At 45.6% G+C, this 20640-nt stretch overlaps 1 protein-coding gene across 1 annotated transcript in view; it reads right to left on the reverse strand.

The window, feature by feature from the left end:
* CALCRL (calcitonin receptor like receptor) overlaps positions 1-20640 on the reverse strand; it is a 106402-nt gene that overhangs the window by 18972 nt on the left and 66790 nt on the right. Inside the window, exons 4-8 of the mRNA XM_083710689.1 lie at positions 18581-18691; positions 17019-17131; positions 5660-5751; positions 4901-5027; positions 3747-3900 (exon numbers count right to left, since the gene is read on the reverse strand). Coding sequence (XP_083566815.1) covers positions 3747-3900; positions 4901-5027; positions 5660-5751; positions 17019-17131; positions 18581-18691 — 597 coding nt within the window. The remainder of the gene's footprint in view (positions 1-3746; positions 3901-4900; positions 5028-5659; positions 5752-17018; positions 17132-18580; positions 18692-20640) is intronic.

Below are 20640 nucleotides of genomic sequence, written 5' to 3' on the forward strand. Positions count from 1 at the left end.
TCATTCCTGTATAAACACCTCGGAGATCAGAAACAATGAATAATTACCCCTGAATGCCTTTTCACAATAGAAGACTATTTTTTCTCCACAAAAGAGGAGCTGTTTCCTGATTAGGCTAAATGTGCGTTGTCTTTTTTAGCCAAGATAAAGATGGCTGCCTAAATACCACGGCAAAGGTTTCTTCGCCGTACTAAAACAAAGGGGCAAAGAAGATTGACATTCTAAGTTGACTCTGGTTTTATTTCTTAGCTATGAGAGCAAAGCAGAAAGGCTACCAACTTCTGATTTTCTCTCTTTGAACACAGAGCTGGTGCGCAGATTGCCAAATTAAAAAAGTAAAAACCAGGACACCCTGAAAGTTTGACTCGCCTAAGATCCAAGACAAAGCGCCACCTTTCGGGAATTCCCCCTGGACTTCAATTCAACCTTTGAAATCCCAGCCATGTCCTGGATGAGAGAGTTGTTGCCACTGTCCCTTCCTCTGCCAAACACTTCTTCCCGATCTATTACTGATATTTCTCCCATAATAATAATAATTTATTATTTATACTCCGCCCATCTGGCTGAGTTTCCCCAGCCACTCTGGGCGGCTCTCAATCAAGTGTTACAAACAGTACAGCATTAAATATTAAAACTTCCCTGAACAGGGCTGCCTTCAGATGTCTTTTAAAGATGGGATAGCTGCTTATTTCCTTCACATCTGAAGGGAGGGCGTTCCACAGGGCGGGCGCCACTACCGAGAAGGCCCTCTGTCTGGTTCCCTGTAACCTCACTTCTTGCAATGAGGGAACTGCCAGAAGGCCTTTGGCGCTGGATCTCAGTGTGTGGGCTGAACGATGGGGGTGGAGACGCTCCTTCAGGTATACAGGGCCGAGGCCGTTTAGGGCTTTAAAGGTCAGCACCGACACTTCGAATTGTGCTCGGAAACATACTGGGAGCCAATGCAGATCTCTCAGGACCGGTGTTATGTGGTCCCGGCGGCCACTCCCAGTCACCAGTCTAGCTGCCGCATTCTGGATTAATTGCAGTTTCCGGGTCACCCTCAAAGGTAGCCCTACATAGAGCTCATTGCAGTAGTCCAAGCGGGAGATAACTAGAGCATGCAGCACTCTGGCGAGACAGTCCGCGGGCAGGTAGGGTCTCAGCCTGCGTACCAAGTGGAGCTGGTAGACAGCCGCCCTGGACACAGAATTAACCTGCGCCTCCATGGACAGCTGTGAGTCCAGAATGACTCCCAGGCTGCACACCTCTTCAAACTCCTGCTCCCATTCTCCCCCACCCACTCCATGCAAACCCTCTGAATTAGAGATCCCTCCTCAGAGAGAGGAATTATGTACAAGTTTACCCTTAGGGAACCTCCACTGCTTTGCTGCGACGTCCGCAAATTACAATGTAAAGTGACAAAACTGTTCAAAGGCGAATGGCAAAGCGTGTTCTCCCTAACAGAGAGCACGTGTTGCGGTTGGGGGAACAGGCCACTGTGTTATGACTAGGCAAATTTGGGAACCCAAACCTGTAAAGGGTTAATTGGGTTGCTGGGAATTTTTGAGTGTTGCCAATTCGGAGGAGGGTTCAGAATCTATAAATATAGGAGCCAGACGTTGGGAAGTCCTCTTGGCTGTTTTGCAATGGATCACCCGCCCCCCCTCCCTTTTATAGGGTGGTTCTTTGGTTCTCTTGACCTTGCTATGCCTGTCATGGGGTCGTTCGCCTTTGAGCGGGGGCCTGGTAGGAATTTTGCCATTTGGTTGATTGGCTGTTGCCATTTGGTTTTTGCCTACTGCGTAGCAAATCGTCACAACTTATAAGGTTGGCGGTTAGGCATTGGTTAATTGGTTCTTGGAGGGGTAAGTGCCTATCCCTCCAAATGATGCAGAAAGGGAATTCCGTTAAAGGAATCCAGGGGCTTGCCATTCTTTCGTCCTTGTCCGTGGTGCCGGACTTGGGCCGTGCAAGCCCCACCGGAACATGAGGGTGAGAAGTGTTGGACTGATTCCCGGCCTCATTTCTCTCCCAATACTTGTTTCCCATGCTGGCTTCCGGTGGTGTCCGGAAGGGACCAGCTCTGTCCTTTGGGGGCAAGGACAGATAGTCAAACCAATGCCTAAGCAACCACTCACATTTTTTGTATTGAAATAAAGTTGTGGCCAAAATTATGCCAAAAACCTAAACAAAAATTGAAGTGTGAAGTGTGAATTTTTGGGGGGTGGCACTGTGGGACTCAACACGCAACAGCATTGGGACTGAATCCCTTATGTGGTTATATAATTTGCATTTAATAAATCCCTCCCCTGGGGGATTTCCTCTGTTTTTTTTTTTTACATTGCTTTTAGGATTCGTTCCTTACTGATTTATTGTGGCCTCCAATGGACCACACATTTATTTTTATTATGACTTGCCATTTTAAAATGAGGAATATATGAGGAAAAAAGATGTCAAAATTAAACTAAAATTTGCAGCAGTCACCGAGTGGTTGTGGTGCAGGCTCTCCTAAGGTGACCTCAATTCACTTAGAGAAGAGCTTTCCCAAACTTTTTAGACAGGCATAATTTCATGACACAGCGATTCAGTTTTGCTAGCAAACCGCAGGTTAAACTGAGGAGATTTCACCCCTCCCATATCCAAGAATCTCCTGATGAGTCTGCTGATTCTCCAGAGAGGAGGGGCAGTGTTCTGCTCTCTACTTATTCTGCTCCAGCACCACATCAAAGAGTCAGTCAGTCAGTATCGGAGAGAGAGAGAGAGACTGAGTGTTAGAGATTGTGTGTATAGATAAGGTTGCTGCTAAGAGCAGCTGCAGACACTCAGTGCAGTTTAGCATTCATTTATGCGATGCTTAGACCTCATTTAGCTCTGTATATAGTTGTATAATAGTTGTAGATAGAATAAAAGGAAGCTATTCTACAGAGCTGCTCTCCAAGTCGTTTATGCTCTGCTAGACTCTGCTATACTCTGCTGTGCGATGACTGTCCACAGCACTTTGACCTGTTCCTGTGCAGAAGGTGGTCTCTGGAAGTGCTACCCAGCTCGCCTAGCCCACTGGGGCTGAAGTGGATGAGTCCAGTTGGTGACACTGGCTCAAGGGCGATGCTGACATAAACTAGCCCCTTTATGACTCCTGTTATGTTTGTAATTGTGTCGTGTTGTGAGCCACCTTGAGCATAATTGCAACTATGGAAAGACAGCCTACTGCCCAGTCCCTGACAGTTAGGGGGTTGGGAGGAGCTGGAACAGATGGTGTTAGACGGGCCAACCAAATAGTAGATGGCAGGAGCAGCAAAATGCCAGCCAGCCAGCCATTTGGAGGTGGCCTCATCAGGGCTGTCTTACTCATAGAGGCTAGTGGTGTGGGAGGGCGCCAAGTTCTGGAGGGCGCCAGGTGAGCGTCCAGGGAACATGGAACGAGCGCGCTGAGTGAGCAACGGTGTGTGTACAGCTCCCTCGGCACAGGCCCGCTCGCTTGGTGTGCTGTGGGAAAGGGGGCGAGCTGGAGGGATCTTTGCACTACAGCGCCGGATATGCTTAAGACTGCCCTGGGCCTCGTGTTCGGTGGATGGGAGGGTGTCGGGCACACAATCTGTCCCCTGTCTCAATCCGTTGCCTGAACCATGTGCTTCGGGACAGGCTTGCTTCAACCATGGCATTGCAAATCTCTTAAATGAAAGCACCATTATGCTTGTGCTCTCCAGCGGATATTGGCACATCTTTGGGATTTAAGAAGAAAAAGAAGGAGGAAAATAGCATACCCCATCCGAGAAGGTAATACCACAGTAGGTGCTGCTTTTCTGCAAATACAGCCACCACAATGAGCGTGTGCAGGTAAATGCCTTCGCAGAGCATCCAGAAGTAATTGCAGATCATTAAATAAAGATGGAAGAACTGAGCCACTTTGCATGTGATCTACGGGGAAAAAATACCACCGGAATGATGTCAAATCATTTGGAAAGTAGAAACAACCAAATAAGAATTGTTTTGGGCATCAATTTTAATGTGAAGAAAAAGATTTTAATTCTCCAAACTGCCATGTTTTGAAATAGATACATTTGTAACTTCCAAGTGTTAATGCTACAGGCTTGGGTGCTAAAATAGCTAAAATAAACTTGCAAAAGGAAAGTTTCCTATTGTGTCCTCTTTCCATGCAGCCATCTATGCTCTCCAACGATCTGAAGGTCAGGAGGCCCCAGGATGGATAGGGGCAGGGATGAGGTGGCAATGAGGTTGGCATGGTGGAAACGTGCTGGCATGAGCCATCATTGATTCTGCTGGTGCTTTAGCACTGCACCAACCTGGCCATTTCCAGTCTCCATCCTGGTATGCAGCAGTGACCCAGCTGGAGCGAGGTCAGGTATAATAATAATAATAATAATAATAATAATAATTATTATTATTATTATTATTATTATTATTATTATTATTATTATTAATTTATACCCCGTCCATCTGGCTGGGTACCCCCAGCCACTCTGGGCGGCTTCCAACAAAAGACTAAAATACAATAACCTATTAAACATTAAAAGCTTCCCTAAACAGGGCTGCCTTTAGATGTCTTCTAAAAGTCTGGTAGTTGTTGTTCTCTTTGACCTTTGGTGGGAGGGCGTTCCATAGGGCGGGCGCCACTACCGAGAAGGCCCTCTGCCTGGTTCCCTGTAACTTGGCTTCTCACAGCGAGGGAACCGCCAGAAGGCCCTCGGCGCTGGACCTCAGTGTCCGGGCAGAACGACAGAATAAAAAGGTAAAGCAGAATAGCCCTACCTTGCCCTCCATCTAATCTGTAGGTATCAAATTTGCCATCAAATTACTTCTGCTGGAAAAAGACTCACTTGCACTTCCTATCAGACTTTTGAGACTGGAAGGCAGCTACTTATGAAACAGTAAAACACCCAAAGGCCGGCCCACTTACTGGATTAGCTTTAACCAGCTGTTGGTTGTTGGCAACTCCTGTGAGAGAAATGACTGTAACGATGGAGTTGAAAACAAAAGAGAAAAAGAGATTTTTATGCAAAGTGATCCTCTGGCAACTCAGGCTCCTGAAAGGAAACATAGACAAGAGGAAATTAATGTGGATGGTCAAGAGATTTGCAACAGTAGCAATGCAGTTATATGCTGGAATATAGTAAACCAAGAAAGGAGCAAGCATTTTCCTGTGCACATCACTTTGTAGTACAAGCAATCAAACTAGGAAGCTTCCAATTAACCACCGTTTCCTGTTTCAACCAAGTCGGGAAACTACGGCTACTGCACTTCAGCATAAGCCGTGGCATTAAAACAACTTCAGACCATGGTTTAAGTTCCTGGTTTGTTTTGATACTGATAACCATAGTTTCCTGGCTAGGATAAAATAGGAAACTATGGTTTCCTGGTTTCGTTGCTTAGGCTATGAAGGGAGGAGCAATCAAACCGTATGGGCAGGGAAGAGATTCGTTCATATTTTGGCTTACTGAGCTGTTCAAACATGGTCACTGTAAATTACCGTTCAATGTGAATGCATCAGTAAAAATTAAAGAATGACAGTCGTCATTGCCAATAGTTGTCCAAAACGATTTTAGATGTGAGAAATGGAATGATTTATATGTCATGGAGATTTATTAGTGTTTGTTTCCATAATAATAAAACTATACAAAGTCAGGGAAGAGCAAAATATAAACAGAATCATACTTACTTAAAATAGGCAAATATGCCAAGGGAAATCAAAAGTGAAACTATTGAAAGGCTATGACCAATGATAGTGAGATAATACAAATTCAGAGCTGTCTGCAATAAAACACAGAGAAGAAGATGAAACCACAAATCCCATGAACTAAATAGGTACAAAGCATTCCAAGGTAACACGACTACTATAAACAGGATATTAGCAACAGTTCATCTCACTACTGTGACTGTCTACACCAGGGACAGGGAATCTGTGGTCCCTCAGGAGTTGTAGGATTACAATTCCCATCATCCCCGACCAGACTGGCTGGTTTACAGCAATATCCAGAGGCCACAGTTTCCCCATTCCCAACCTACACGTTTAGAGTCCTAAAACCAGCTTCCATGGTTCGGCTATCTGAGTCACCATTAAGAACCATCAGGCTGGTGGGCATAAAGGCAGGGAAGGTTCAGTGGTGGCCTCGTGTCTTTAGATATCCCCCTCCAAACACCTCATTTGCCTCCCTCATTTCCGGGAGCAACTCTACACATGGCTATTCAGAAGGTCCATTGAATTCTGTGCTGCTTACTCACAAATAAGAATGGTAGCTGTTATGTACTGAGTTGATTGGATCCAAAATGCAGCATTCTGATTGGTCCTAGAACACTAGGATAAAGAATGAAGCAGTCTGATTGGTCCTAGAACAATAGGATCCATAATGCAGCAGTCTGATTAGTCCACAGGAGCCACCCAATCCAGCTCCAGGTGGAAGTGAATCCGCAACCTGATTGGCTTACAGGAGAATCCCGGAATTAGCCAATCACGTGGGGCTCCTTGTGTAAATAATGTATATAAAGCAGACATTCTGGGTGAACTTCCATTCCTCCTCACCACTATGAGCTGAATAAAGAGCATGAAATCCACTCTTGACTGCGAGTATATTTCAGTAGCCTTAAGCCCAGTGGTGTAGCATGGTGAGCAGTGACCCGGGGCGCAAATTTCTGAGGGGGCGCAACAGGTGCCCTCACAACAGGCTTCCTCATCAAGGCCGGAGCCTTTGGCCAGGACTTTGGGGCTGGGCGGCAGCAGGGCCTGGCTTCTCTTCACGGCTGGCGAAGGGATGCCTGCATGCGCCCCACCCCTGAGCCGAGAGGGAGGGAGGAAGAGCAAGGCAGGAAAGCATTGCTAGAGCCATGTGCATTGCCTAGAGAGCCTCACTGCTAGCACAGAAAGGTGAGGCGACAGAGCGGCACTCCTAGCTTTGTGTTTCTCTGCCTTGTCTCTGCTGCCAGGTTGGGGCTGGTTTTAGAGAAAAGACTCCATGGATTAGACACTGGCCAGCGAAGGGACTGACCGCTGCCCCACCTCCGGGTGCCCGCAACCCAAGCTACGTCCCAGCTCAAGCCAGCAATAGTTTTCCGTTTCGCTGAGCTTCTTGTTGATTTGCCAGGTGTTTGTTTTTTTTAATCTGTTTTCTTCCGCTACCGCTTTCAGTAGTTTATTATGTGGTTTTGCTATATTGTTAATTTTTTTCAGGCACTTTGGACACCGAGCTACAGAGCTAAATGATAAGCTCCTTCAGATCCAAAGACCCCCGAACCCCCCGCCCCCCCCACCTCCACACCAATAAAAGCTGTAACAGGAATCATGTTCAGCTTTTTGTTCAACTTTGCTTATTTGCAGAGTAGCTTCTTTGAAGCCGGGTGGGGGGGGGCACACTGCATTTTGAGAACAGCAGCCATTATTTCATACTGCAATCTTTTTTTAAAAAAATAATAATAATACTCGTCTGCTGTTGCATAACTTGAGTTTACTTTATTGAGTACAGCTATGCATTAAACTTGATCCATCTCATATTGAGCCCATTACAAATGTTCTGCAAATGAACGTGCTTCTAAAGTGCTTCGATGAAATCCATGTGTACCGCAAAAGGATCTTAAAACGGCAAATGAAAGACACCTAAATAAACTGTGATTGACATACTGAACTAATACTTTTCCATCAGTGTTTTTTTTTTAAAAAAAAATATGAGAGAAGGAGAAATACCGTATTTTTCGCTCTATAAGACGCACCAGACCACAAGACGCACCTAGTTTTTGGAGGTGGAAAACAAGAAAGAAAATATTCTGAATCTCAGAAGCCAGAACAGCAAGAGGGATCGCTGCATAGTGAAAGCAGCAATCCCTCTTGCTGTTCTGGCTTCTGGGATAGCTGCGCAGCCTGCATTCGCTCCATAAGACACACACACATTTCCCCTTACTTTTTAGGAGGGAAAAAGTGAGTCTTACAGAGCAAAAAATACGGTAAATGGAAGCTGGTGCAAATGCAGATGAGATAATCTGATACTCATGGTAACTGGCGGAATATATATTTCTGAATTAATCACATCTGTATCAAGCTTGGAGTGGCATCTCTTGCATCTGTTTGCCGGCATTCACCGATTGGCAAATAGTGGTTAAGGGACTACGCTGTGGTTCTCAGCATAAACCACTTAGGACATTGACTAGGAGATCCCATATTTCTTCTCAGTCCCTAAAACTCTCTTTGGGAGATTCCCAGGTTCTATGCTGGTGAGGCATTCTAGGACTAGTCCAGTTCTGCTGACGGCTGCTTCTGCCCTTCGTGCCAGAAAGCAGAGCTGGCCTCCACGATCAACACAAGTCCCAAAAATGTATCATATTTTTTGCTCTATAAGACACACTTTCCCCCTCCTAAAAAGTAAGGGGAAATGTGTGTGCGTCTTGTGGAGTGAATGCAGGCTGCTCAGCGCTCCCTTTAAAGAGCCATGGAGCGTGTGTGCGGCTCTTCGGGGCTTTTCCCCGAGGAGAAGGGCTGCCCTTCTCCCTCCTCGGGGAAAAGCCCCCAATGCGAAGCTTCTGCAGGGCACGGGGAGCCTTCACAGGGAAAAGGGCACTGGGAGCCTTTGTGTGGCTAAGCCAGAAGCTAGAACAGCTAGACGGAGCGCTGTGCAGCACTCCCTCTAGCTGTTCTGGCTTCTGGGGTAGCCTGCGAAGCCTCCGCAGGGCACATCCTGCTGCCCTACGGAGGCTTTGTGCGGCTATCCCTGGCTTTTGTGGGAGGTGGGGGAAAGGACAGAGTGCGTGGCTCTGTCCCTTCCCCCACCTCCCAGAAAAGCCCCCAAGAGCCGGGGGAAAGCCTGCATGCCCCCCCACTCCACACAGCTAGTGAAAGGGAGCGCTGAGCAGAGCCTGGGATGCATACAGGCTCTGCTCAGCGCTCCCTTTAAAGAATACTTTTTTTCTTGCATTCCCCCTCTAAAAACTAGGCACGTCCTATCATCCGGTGCATCTAATAGAGCGAAAAATATGGTATTCACTTTAAAATCTGGCCTGAGTAACTTGTGAGACATTGCGATGAACTGGAGCCTGCCTCTGGTTATTACGGCTTGCTGGGACTTCTAAACACAAAGGGAATCGCCATCAAAGACTTTGCAGGTTGCACAAACATGGGTTACTGCATGGGCAGGCAAACTAAGGCTTGGGGTCCGGATCCGGCCCAATTGCCTTCTCAATCCGGCCCGCGGACGGTCCAGGAATCAGCGTGTTTTTACATGAGTAGAATGTGTCCTTTTATTTAAAATGCATCTCTGGGTTATTTGTGGGGCATAGGAATTCGTTCATTCCCCCTCCACCCATATAGTCTGGCCCCCCACAAGGTCTGAGGGACAGTGGAGCGGCCCCCTGCTGAAAAGGTTTGCTGACCCCTGAGTCAGGGTATATGAGACTATACTCAGTTCTGAGGACCACAAAAGATGCAGGCTGGTTCTAAACAGAGATTGCTGCATGCCTGCTTCTCGATCTTTTATTTTACAAGAGGCTCTCATGTAACTTTGAGATCATGAGCACTTAACAGGTTAAATCTCTCTCTCTCTCTCTCTCTCTCTCTCTCTCTCTCTCTCTCACACACACACACACACACACACCAGCTTGCAAGGAAGCCACAGGGTGATCAAGGCCTATATTAATAGACCTTGCAAAATCCATGAGACCAACTGCACTGTAACCCAATAGGAACTTCATGGGTCTCAAGCTGTCATTAAACGAAATGTGTTTCCCAAACATCAAACACCTTTTATAGTTGGCTATGCTCCATTCAACAAAACAGCTTGAAGATTAGGATGCCGGGGCAGGGTGAGGGGAACTTCACTCTTAAATGCTCATTGGTAGGATTTGTCGTCTTGCCTATTCCATGGAACCAGTGGGCAGAATAGCCCAGCACTCTTTCACAATCAGTGCCGCTAGGCTGTTGGTCCATTATAGTGAATGGGACACTGGTCTACCAAGCTCAGTTGGTAAAAGGTAACGGTAAAGGACCCCTGGATGGTTAAGTCCAGTCAAAGGCGACGATGGGGTTGCGGTGCTCATCTCGCTTTCAGGCCAGGGGAGCTGGTGTTTGTCCACAGACAGCTTTCTGGGTCATGTGGCCAGCATGACTAAACCGCTTCTGGCACAATGGAACATTATGACGGAAGCCAGAATGCATGGAAATGCCATTTACCTTCCTGCTGCAGTGGTACCTATTTATCTACTTGCACTGGTGTGCTTTCGAACTGCTAGGTTGGCAGGAGCTAGGACAGAGCAACGGGAACTCACTCCATCGCAGGGATTCGAACTGCCGACCTTCTGATCGGCAAGCCCAAGAGGCTCATTGGTTTAGACCACAGCGCCACCTGCGTCCCTGGCTCAGTAAACCATCAGCTAGCTACTATCCTGCCTTCCTTCCTGTGGGTGGCATCACCTGCCATCCTTAGGCTATGTATACATTACTGGCTTAAAACCAGCAAAGTTGTCCCCACCCCATTGTGTTTCAAGTCGCATTTGCACGATGTGGTACACATCAGTAAGGTCCAATGTGCTTCTAAGCCACCCATCGCTTGTCCACACCAGTGGGTGTGGGAGTCATACAGCTAAGGCAGAGGCTTGTAAATACTGCAGGGGCCCCCTGACATTCCTCTGGGCAATGATTACCTTATACAGAGAGGGGAGTGTCAAGCCTTGACCGGATGAGGTAACAAGAGACTTTGGAAAATGGCCATGCGGCTGGTCAGAACAAAGGAGAATAAATCGGAGAAGGGCAGACAGAGGGGCTGCTCTCTCATATCAAGGAGATAATAAAAAGCTGCCGGAGGAGAAAGGCTGAAAGGACCAGCTCTCCAGCATTATGAAAATACTCGCTGCCTCATTGTGTCTTTTTTCTATGCTATGCTAAGCACCAATTGACTGGCTGGTTCCAACAAGTGGTGCCCTCTCTGAGGCTCAATTAAAAGAAGAGGAAAACTTAAAAGAAAGGAGGCTGACTGAAGAAAGCAGTTGAGACGGACTTCAAAGGCTAAAGAAAGGAAGCAGTGGGACGCTGACTTCAAACTTCAAAGGAAACCATAAGAGGCTTCTCGATCATCGACTCACCCCACCCGGAAAGGGCTAATCAGCGCTGAATTCATCTACGGATCCCTGGTGAGTCGATCCCTATTATATTAATTTTAGAAATATGGGCAATTCCCTGTCATCTCCGCAACAGAAATTTTTAAAAGACTTACAATTTCTCCTGTCCTCCAACCAATTGGAAGTTCCTGAGGGTGATTTGATACAGCTCATTCTAGCCATTGATGAGCATTGTCCTTGGTTTCCAGCAGAGGGCACATGGGAGCTAACACAATGGGATAAGATTGGAGCACATTTTCATGGACATCCCAGTTTTGGTGTTCGAATTTTAAATGCTTGGTGTAAAATTCGTTATGCTATGGGCTCTCTATCACCAAAAAATATCTCCATGGCTACATTGCCAAAACAACCTTCAGCTTCATTAATTCAGCATGCTGCTATGCCATGTGTTCCAGCACTTGTTTTGCCAGCAGCCCCAGACCCCAAACCTCCAGATTACAGTGCCTCACCAGAGGACCCAATCCTGCAAAAATACAGTGGTCTGGCTGGAAATGACCCTGCTCTTTCAGCAGCAGAACAAGCTACCCCTTTTCAACGTGCAGTACTTGCCTGTTCCTTATCACAGGATACCATGGCATTCCCTGTTATTGTGCCCCCTACTGGTGCTCCAGCAGGAACTCAAGCCCAGCACCAACCTTTTGACTTTAAAATCTTGAAAGAGCTTCAATTGTCAGTTAGGACAAATGGACTGCAAGCTCCATTTACACAAGCTCTTTTGGAAGCCACATTAGCCCAGCTATTGGTTCCAGATGACATCAAGCTTTTGGCACGTACGGTTTTACCCCCATCAGCAGGTGTATTGTTTGCCCATGAATGGGAAATCGCCTGTCGTGCTTATGCTCCTGCTTTACTGCAACAAGCAAGAGGGAATAATCCTAATCTTACCCTCGCAGATGTAATGGACGCTATGATGGGGCGTGGGCCCTTCGCTCAGGCCTCAGTACAAGCCACACTGCTGCAGATCTTATTAAGGGATACTGCTCTTGCTGCTCAACAAGCAATGAGAAAAATCCCGGAACCCACCAGTGTTCAGTCTAGGTGGGGTTCAATCAGACAAGAACCTAAAGAATCATATTCTTCCTTTATGGACAGGCTGATTACAGCAGTGAGTAGACAAATTGAAAATCCTGAAGCCAAACAAATAATTATCAAACAATTGGCCTTTGAAAATGCAAATGAGGATTGTAAGGTTGCGTTGCGCCTGATAATACACAATCCTACCACAGACACAGCAGCTATGCTTCGCATTTGTCAGTCTGTAGGTACAGCCACCCACAAGGCTCATCTGTTAGCAGCAGCGCTAAATAAAAACCAGCCTGTAGCCATCGATACAACGTTTCCAGCGTGGCAAACCAAGATCACCGATACCTCAGTGTGGATAGAACAGTGGCCTCCACCAAAAGAAAAATCCGCAGCAATGGCACCATCTCGTTTCTGAACAGCTTATTTCTGAACAATTGACCCTTGGCCACATTGAACTGTCTTCATCCCACTGGCCCCAGCAGACAGGAACGGTTTGCTTTTACATTGCCAGTATATAACAATTTGCAGCCCACCCAGCAATATCAGTGGGTTGTCCTGTCTCACAGCATGCGGAACTCCCCTACAATTTGTCAGCATTTTGTGGATGAAGCATCGAAACCTTTCCGCATGCGCCACCTAGAGGACAAGCCTTTGTGGGTTCCAGCTCGACGCGTGCAGCCATGGCGAGTCCCTTCAATTGCGGAAGTGCCTTCCCCACCATCTGCCTTGCCATCCTTTGCTGCACCGTTATACAAGGAAGAGAAGCAGACGACCCAGTCCAGTTGAAACCACCATATTTCACCTTATCAGCTGGCAAGCCGCAGTCGTCAGAATCCTACTCTGGCTGGCAGCATCCACGGCTCAGCCACTCTCGAACTATAAGAGCAGCTTTGTTGAATAAGACTTTTAGGGGAGAAAATTATCATAAGATATGGAGGAATAATATTTTTGTGCAAGATATGATTAAGTTTACTAGTTTATTGCATGCTTCTAAATGTTGGTTATGTATGCACATGCCCCCTTTTGCCAGCCATTCAGGCATAATGCTTCATGGTGTGCCTGTCAATGGATCTTTTCGATTTACAAATATTATATCCCCTAAGCAAACTTTTTGGCCTCCAGTACAATTGACCCTCCATGAGCCTGCCCCCATTTGTTTTCAAATTAGAGAGGGGAAAGAATCATGGGGCATATATCCAAACTGTCAATATACATTGAAATTCATGTTTAATAGCTCTTGTTCACTTACAGGAACATACAGTGACCAATCTCAGTGCTGTAGGAGTGACACGAGTGCATGGTTAAAAATTAGCAAAGGAAGCCTACCATGCAGCTTGGAATCAGAATTCTTATATTCTTGGCTTCCGGATGGAAGTTGGCTTCAACATTTATTAATTTTAGTGATCATTATAGTAGTTATTTGCATTATTTTGTGTTGCTGTATACAATGTATTCCTTCTTTAATTTCTATGTGTACTGCATAGTTGTCCAGTCCGCGGCCCGCTCCCGCCCTTACAAGAGTCGCTTATCGCACTTGATATAATAAAATAAAGAAAGAGGGCATGTGGGAGTCATACAGCTAAGGCAGAGGCTTGTAAATACTGCAGGGGCCCCCTGACATTCCTCTGGGCAATGATTACCTTATACAGAGAGGGGAGTGTCAAGCCTTGACCGGATGAGGTAACAAGAGACTTTGGAAAACGGCCATGCGGCTGGTCAGAACAAAGGAGAATAAATCGGAGAAGGGCAGACAGAGGGGCTGCTCTCTCATATCAAGGAGATAATAAAAAGCTGCCGGAGGAGAAAGGCTGAAAGGACCAGCTCTCCAGCATTATGAAAATACTCGCTGCCTCATTGTGTCTTTTTTCTATGCTATGCTAAGCACCAATTGACTGGCTGGTTCCAACAAGTGGGTAGAGACTGGGTCAGGCTAGGCACCCCTGTTGTGAAGCTGTCATCGGCATATATGCTGTCATCTGCGTATGTGCAATGGCTGTCTCAACCATAAACACTTTGCCTTAACTGCCCAGTGAACATGCCTTTAAGTTTTCCGTTCGGGCGGAAGCTGGTTTGAGGGATAACATATCAAGAAATTTCTCAAGAAACTTCAGGATAGATACGGATTGTGGTTAATGTTGTGCATTCATGGCTTCAAAAACCAGTGGTGCGTTATTTATGTATGCCACTACAGCGGCCTGTGTTTTGTTAGCCCAAAAATGGAAAACGAGCAAGATCCCACCAAAGAAGAATGACAACTTAAACTGATGGAATATGTTCAGCTTGCAGATCTAACTTATAGAATAAGAGTACAGCGGTACCTCGGGTTAAGTACTTAATTCGTTCTGGAGGTCTGTTCTTAACCTGAAGCATCACTTTAGCTAATGGGGCCTCCTGCTGCCACCGCACCGCCGGAGCACAATTTCTGTTCTCATCCTGAAGCAAAGTTCTTAACCCAAGGTATTATTTCTGGGTTAGCGAAGTCTGTAACCTGAAGCGTATGTAACCCGAGCTACCACTGTACAAGAAGAACATTTGTTTAAAGAAGATTGGAAAATGCTGGGGACGACGACTGTGCACACTTGAAAACGTTGGCAGCATTAAGATAATAAGTTTTGAAGGAAGTAATAATGGAATATTGAATGGTTTAGTTTATATAAAATGTGCAGGGATTTATGCAAAATGAACCACGGAAAGAGAAGAAGGGAAGTCACTGATAAGGTTGTTTAAATGAATATTCTAAATTGTAAAACAGAATATTTAATTATATCCCCCAGTGCTGGGAGCAGAGTCAATGGTAATGTGTACACAGCCTGAGACTTAGTACTGCCTTTTTCAAAATCAAAAGAGAGGAGGATTAGAACAAAACTAGAATTAGTTGGCTGTGCCACTCATTGACTATGGACCTCCTTGCCTTTGTCCTACCAATTCCAATGGGCACCAGTTTTCACTGCCTAGGAGATCACAGTGCAAAAGACTCTTCAAAGTGGATTCTTTTTTTAAAATATTTATTTGGTTTTTCAAATTACAGTTTTGCAATCACATATCGAACATACAACATAAAAACAAGATTCCAATGAATCTCCTGGACTTCCCTCCTGCCCTTTGTGGGTTCTAACATCAGTCATTTCCTCCTGCATCTTTTATGATAATCCAAATCTTCTATATCTCCATTATATCCTTAATTCACCATTAAATTACAAGTGTTATTCCAACACTACTAACAATTTTAAATGTTTACAATGGTTTTTAAGATAAATTATAATTTCCCCCCATTCTTTATTAAAATTTTGGTCTTTCTGATTTCTGATTCTGACGGTCGCCATTTCGGCATTAATCCATCAACTTAATCTGTCATTCTTTTCTGGTCGGGACTCAAAGTGGATTATTCCACCCGCAAGCTTCTTGAAGCCAGCATAAAGGACTTAACTGTCCTTTCGGCATCATTCTCACAAGTCTGCTTGGGCCTGTAAGAACCTAGAAGGGAGCTATGAGTTTTCCCAAGCCTTCGTCCACCATGGAGAAAGTGGGCTTAAGGATCAAGAAGGGCATCAGGTGGCGTAGTGTAGCTTGAAGACTGGGAAGTCTAATCTACCAGATTAACTGGCCTCTCATCTCTATGATCTCTTAAGGTGTCAAATGTGTACTTCATGGCAGCCAGCACTCATTGCTTCTGCATAATAGCCAGGGGAATATTATTTCCACCCAAAGGGCAGAGTGGAGGTTGGATTCTATTCTGTAAAGAGAACATGGACATACTCTATGGAAGGATGTTGTAATGGCAGTGGCGTAGCGTTGGTTGTCAGCATCCGGGGCAAGGCAAGTAATTTGCGCCCCCTAACCCGTGGATTTGCGCCCCCTAACCCGTGGATTTGCGCCCCCTAACCCTAACCCCCAGATGTTGTGCCCGGTGCGGCCGGCCCCCCCTGCACCCCCCACGCTACTCCACTGTGTAATGGGAAGACTGTTCTGCACAATACAGTGGTACCTCGGGTTAAGAACTTAATTCGTTCCGGAGGTCCGTTCTTAACCTGAAACTGTTCTTAACCTGAAGCACCACTTTAGCTAATGGGGCCTCCCGCTGCCACCACACAATTTCTGTTCTCATCCTGAAGCAAAGTTCTTAACCTGAGGTTAGCGGAGTGTGTAACCTGAAGAGTCTGTAACCTGAAGCGTCTGTAACCCGAGGTACCACTGTATTTTGGTAAATAATTCAGTGCTGCTGGAGTGAACCCTCACCCGCAGTAAAAATATAACAAAAAAGAGACTGCTTCAAGGATTGGTAAGTTTCTGTCACGTTTCTAATGTACCTTTATCAAATAAAAACTCATGAAAACTGCTAATGTCTCCCCTCCAACATGCAGCAGTTCCTTAAAAACAACAACTGTTTATGATCCTGCCCTCACTAATTTGTGAGCCCCTCTCTCTATAGAATGCATTACTATCTGCCCAATTGGAAGGGGCAATAAAAGAGCCAGGGGTCAGCAAACTTTTTCAGCAGGGGGCCGGTCCACTGTCCCTCAGACCTTGTGGGGGGCTGGACTAGATTTTGAAAAATAAATAAATGAACGAATTCCTGTGCCCCACAAATAACCCAGAGATGCATTTTAAATAAAAGGACACATTCTACTCATGTAAAAACACGCTGATTCCCAGATGGTCCACGGACTGGATTTAGAAGGCAATTGGGCTGGATCCGGCTCCCGGGTCTTAGTTTGCCTACCCATGAGTAAAACCAATAGTAACCATTTGGTAAAATACTACATGCATTTCAAACTTCCCTGAAATACAAAGGCGGTGAAAAACAAAGGTTGCATATCAAAAGGCACATGATGCCATAATAACATCAGTTTCACGTGCTTTTGAAATGGATCCCATCCCCCGATAATATTTATTTTTCAGCCTACCTGCACTTTATCATTTACTCCTAAACTACAGCGTGTGTAGTTTGTCCATGTTCTGTTGCTTTCGGGGTGTACAAACCATTGCCCATTTTCTTCGCAGGTCTTAAAAACTTTTTCTTGTTACGGAAAATTAAGGAGGGGAAAAACACACACATAGTCATTACTCTTGTTTCTGTATTTAACAAGTAGATGTAGAAAAATAAAAGAAGATGTCAAAAATTTCAGAGAAATTGAAAAACAAACAAACCCGATCTATCTCATTATTTGACTTGGGAAATAAATGCGAATATATTACTTAAGGTTGCCTTAACGCAATAACGCAGCACAAAGGTTCTGTGCACTCACATTGAAATAGAGAAACATGCATTAAAGTGGGTTGTAAACATACATAATTGCATCCTGGATTAGAATCATGACACTTTTTCAGATAAATGAAACACTCACTGCCCTATAGTATATTACAAATTCCCAGGTAAGATCCTCCCTCTATGGTGTGGGCAGGTAGTCCCTCCCCTTCCTGGCCTGGTCTCCTTGACAACGCTTCCCCCAGGCGGGATTGGACAACTGACTGAGGTAGGCGGAGACCTCCAGGTATCCCACCTGGGGGAAGGCGAAGCCAAGCCTGTGCTGATGGAGCCACTCCAGGTCCAGGGGCGGCGCGCTTCCATGCAAAGGGCGCCCCCAGTTTAATGTGGGGAGCAGTCATTACAAATTAAATGGCATAAATGTCCAATAACTGTTGAATTGAAGCACAAAGTTCAAATGACATTATTTAGGCACAAGATGGTCTTGCGGGACCCACTCTCACCCTGGGGCTCCAGTGCAGTATAGGAGGCTTCGAACAAACCGCTTGGCTGTCCTAACCTTGGTTGTCTCACCTCTGGGTGAATGGCAATTCTGCCCTGGTTAGGCATTTCAGCATCAGGAGAAAAAGTGCACAATATATTCCGGCCTACAGAACTTAAATCCTTTCAAGCTAAAGACAGCTCTGTAGCCAAGCAAGGCACTTTAAAAAAATCTTTTTAAAAAATGCAAAGTGATGTGGGAATGCAAAGAACCAGACCTAAGACTCGAAAAATGAGAAAGTGGGGGAAACTGAAATTGACCTATTTGCCCATCTGTAGTTAGGTATAATTAATAATAATAATAATAATAATAATAATAATAATAATAATAATAATTTATTATTTATACTCCACCCATCTGGCTGGGTTTTCCCAGCCACTCTGGTTGGCTCCCAATAGAATATTAAAAACACGGTAAAACATCAAACTTTAAAAACTTCCCTAAACAGGGCTGCCTTCAGATGTTCTCTAAAAGTCAGGCAGTTGTTTATTTCCTTGACATCTGATGGCAGGGCGTTCCACAGGGCGGTTGCCACTACCGAGAAGGCCCTCTGACTGGTACAATGTGAAGGAACCAATGTTGGTCTAAGACTGGTCTGAAATGGGCAAAAGAGTGCCTTTTAGAAAGGCACAAGAGCAGCACCTCAAACTGCATCTTCCTCGTGGTATTGGTGAGACTCGTTCACATTTTAATATATTTCCTCAATGGCAGAGATTTACCTGAGGGGTCAAAGTCCTGATAGTAATCAGGGCAGTTCTGGACGACTGTTTTCCCCAAAGCAGTATCATCCCAGCACAACCAGCCATCCCATGTCCTATTGCAATGAGGACCTAAGCAAAAGACGAGAGAAGAAGTTATGAAGTGTTTGATCCTAAGTCACCATGAAGAATGTCCTCCTGCGGAAGGAGACTTCCTCTGACAGAAGGACTCCTTCCGTTACAGGAAGCTGACCTTTGGATCAAGTCCAGTGGATTTGCAATGGCTACATATCTGCTTTCGAGGTAAACAAAAAACCTTCCCCCATGACCACTACATCAGTTTCATCTGGGCTTTCAAACATCACTACTATATCCTTTTGAGTATCTGGGAGCTCTTGAGGCTCTCTCACCCTACAATATAATACAATAATCTTTATTGTGATTGTCCCATACAGAACAACGAAATTGAAAAATCTACATAAGACATTCAAAAAACAACCAGCCTGCTATCCCAGCTATCCCAACCTGGTTAATCCCCTAAAAAAAATGATACCCCATTTTTAAATACAATATACTCCCATAGACACTCCTTAAAGGTAAAGGGACCCCTGATCATTAGGTCCAGTCGTGACTGACTCTGGGGTTGCGGCGCTCATCTCACTTTACTGGCTGAGGGAGTCAGCGTACAGCTTCCGGGTCATGTGGCCAGCATGACTAAGCCGCTTCTGGCGAACCAGAGCAGCGCACGGAAACACTGTTTACCTTTCCGCCTATTTATCTACTTGCACTTTGATGTGCTTTTGAACTGCTAGGTTGGCAGGAGCTGGGACTGAGCAACGGGAGCTCACCTGATCGTGGGGATTTGAACCGCTGACCTTCTGATCGGCAGGTCCTAGGCTCTGTGGTTTAACCCACAGTGCCACCTTACATTGCGTTTAAAACCAAAATCGCTTTTGGATAGAAACTGTTTCTCAGGCGGCTAGTCCTAGTCTTTATAACCCTGTACTTTCTTCCAGAAAACAGAAGCTTCAACACTTGCATGACCAAGGAGCAGAATGCTATTAGACCCAAACAGGTTTTTTTCCTGTGGGTCCGCGGGGGTACGCATACCCCTAAACATTTGTGAATCTTAGTTTGGCCTCATTGAGGGGCAGTATTTCAATATGAGTAGGATAATAAGGGGACGCAGGTGGCGCTGTGGGTTAAAGCCTCAGCGCCTAGGACTTGCCGATCGAAAGGTCGGCGGTTCGAATCCCTGCGGCGGGGTGCGCTCCCGCTGCTCGGTCCCAGCGCCTGCCAACCTAGCAGTTCGAAAGCACCTCCGGGTGCAAGTAGATAAATAGGGACCGCTTACCAGCGGGAAGGTAAATGGCGTTTCCGTGTGCGGCTCTGGCTCGCCAAAGCAGCGATGTCACGCTGGCCACGTGACCCGGAAGTGTCTCCGGACAGCGCTGGCCCCTGGCCTCTTAAGTGAGATGGGCGCACAACCCCAGAGTCTGTCAAGACTGGCCCGTACGGGCAGGGGTACCTTTACCTTTTACCTTAGGATAATAAGAGTAACCCTAAACATTTTTTTTTAAAGAAAAAAAGCACTGGCCCCAAAATGGAAAACGAGCAAGTTCCCAACTAAAGAAGAATGGCAACTTAAGTTGACAGAAAATTTGCAGACGTAACACACAGAATAAGAGAACAAGAAGAACATGCATTTAAAGAAGATTGGAAATCGTTGGTTGAATACATTGGGAAATAACTGTATACAGTTGGAAACGCTGGCAGCATTAAGATAAATTCAACGGCGTAAACAAGTTTTGATGGGTACAATAATGGAATACTGAGTTGGTATAGTTTTTGTAAAATATGCAGGGATTTGTGATAGGTAAAATGAACCATGGAAAGAGAAGAAGGGAAGTCATTGTTATCTTAAGGATGTAAAATGAGCATTTTGAATTATAAAATGGAAAATGTAACTATATATATATACGAAGCAGAATGCTGGAGTGAAGCTACATGACAAACTGGTTTGCTCTGCCAGGGCCTCCGATGCAGCTGGTCAAAATGAGGGGTGGAAGGTCTACATGGTC

Source organism: Podarcis gaigeae (assembly GCF_964106915.1).
Source record: "Podarcis gaigeae genome assembly, chromosome: 1".
Taxonomy (NCBI): Eukaryota; Metazoa; Chordata; class Lepidosauria; order Squamata; family Lacertidae; genus Podarcis; species Podarcis gaigeae.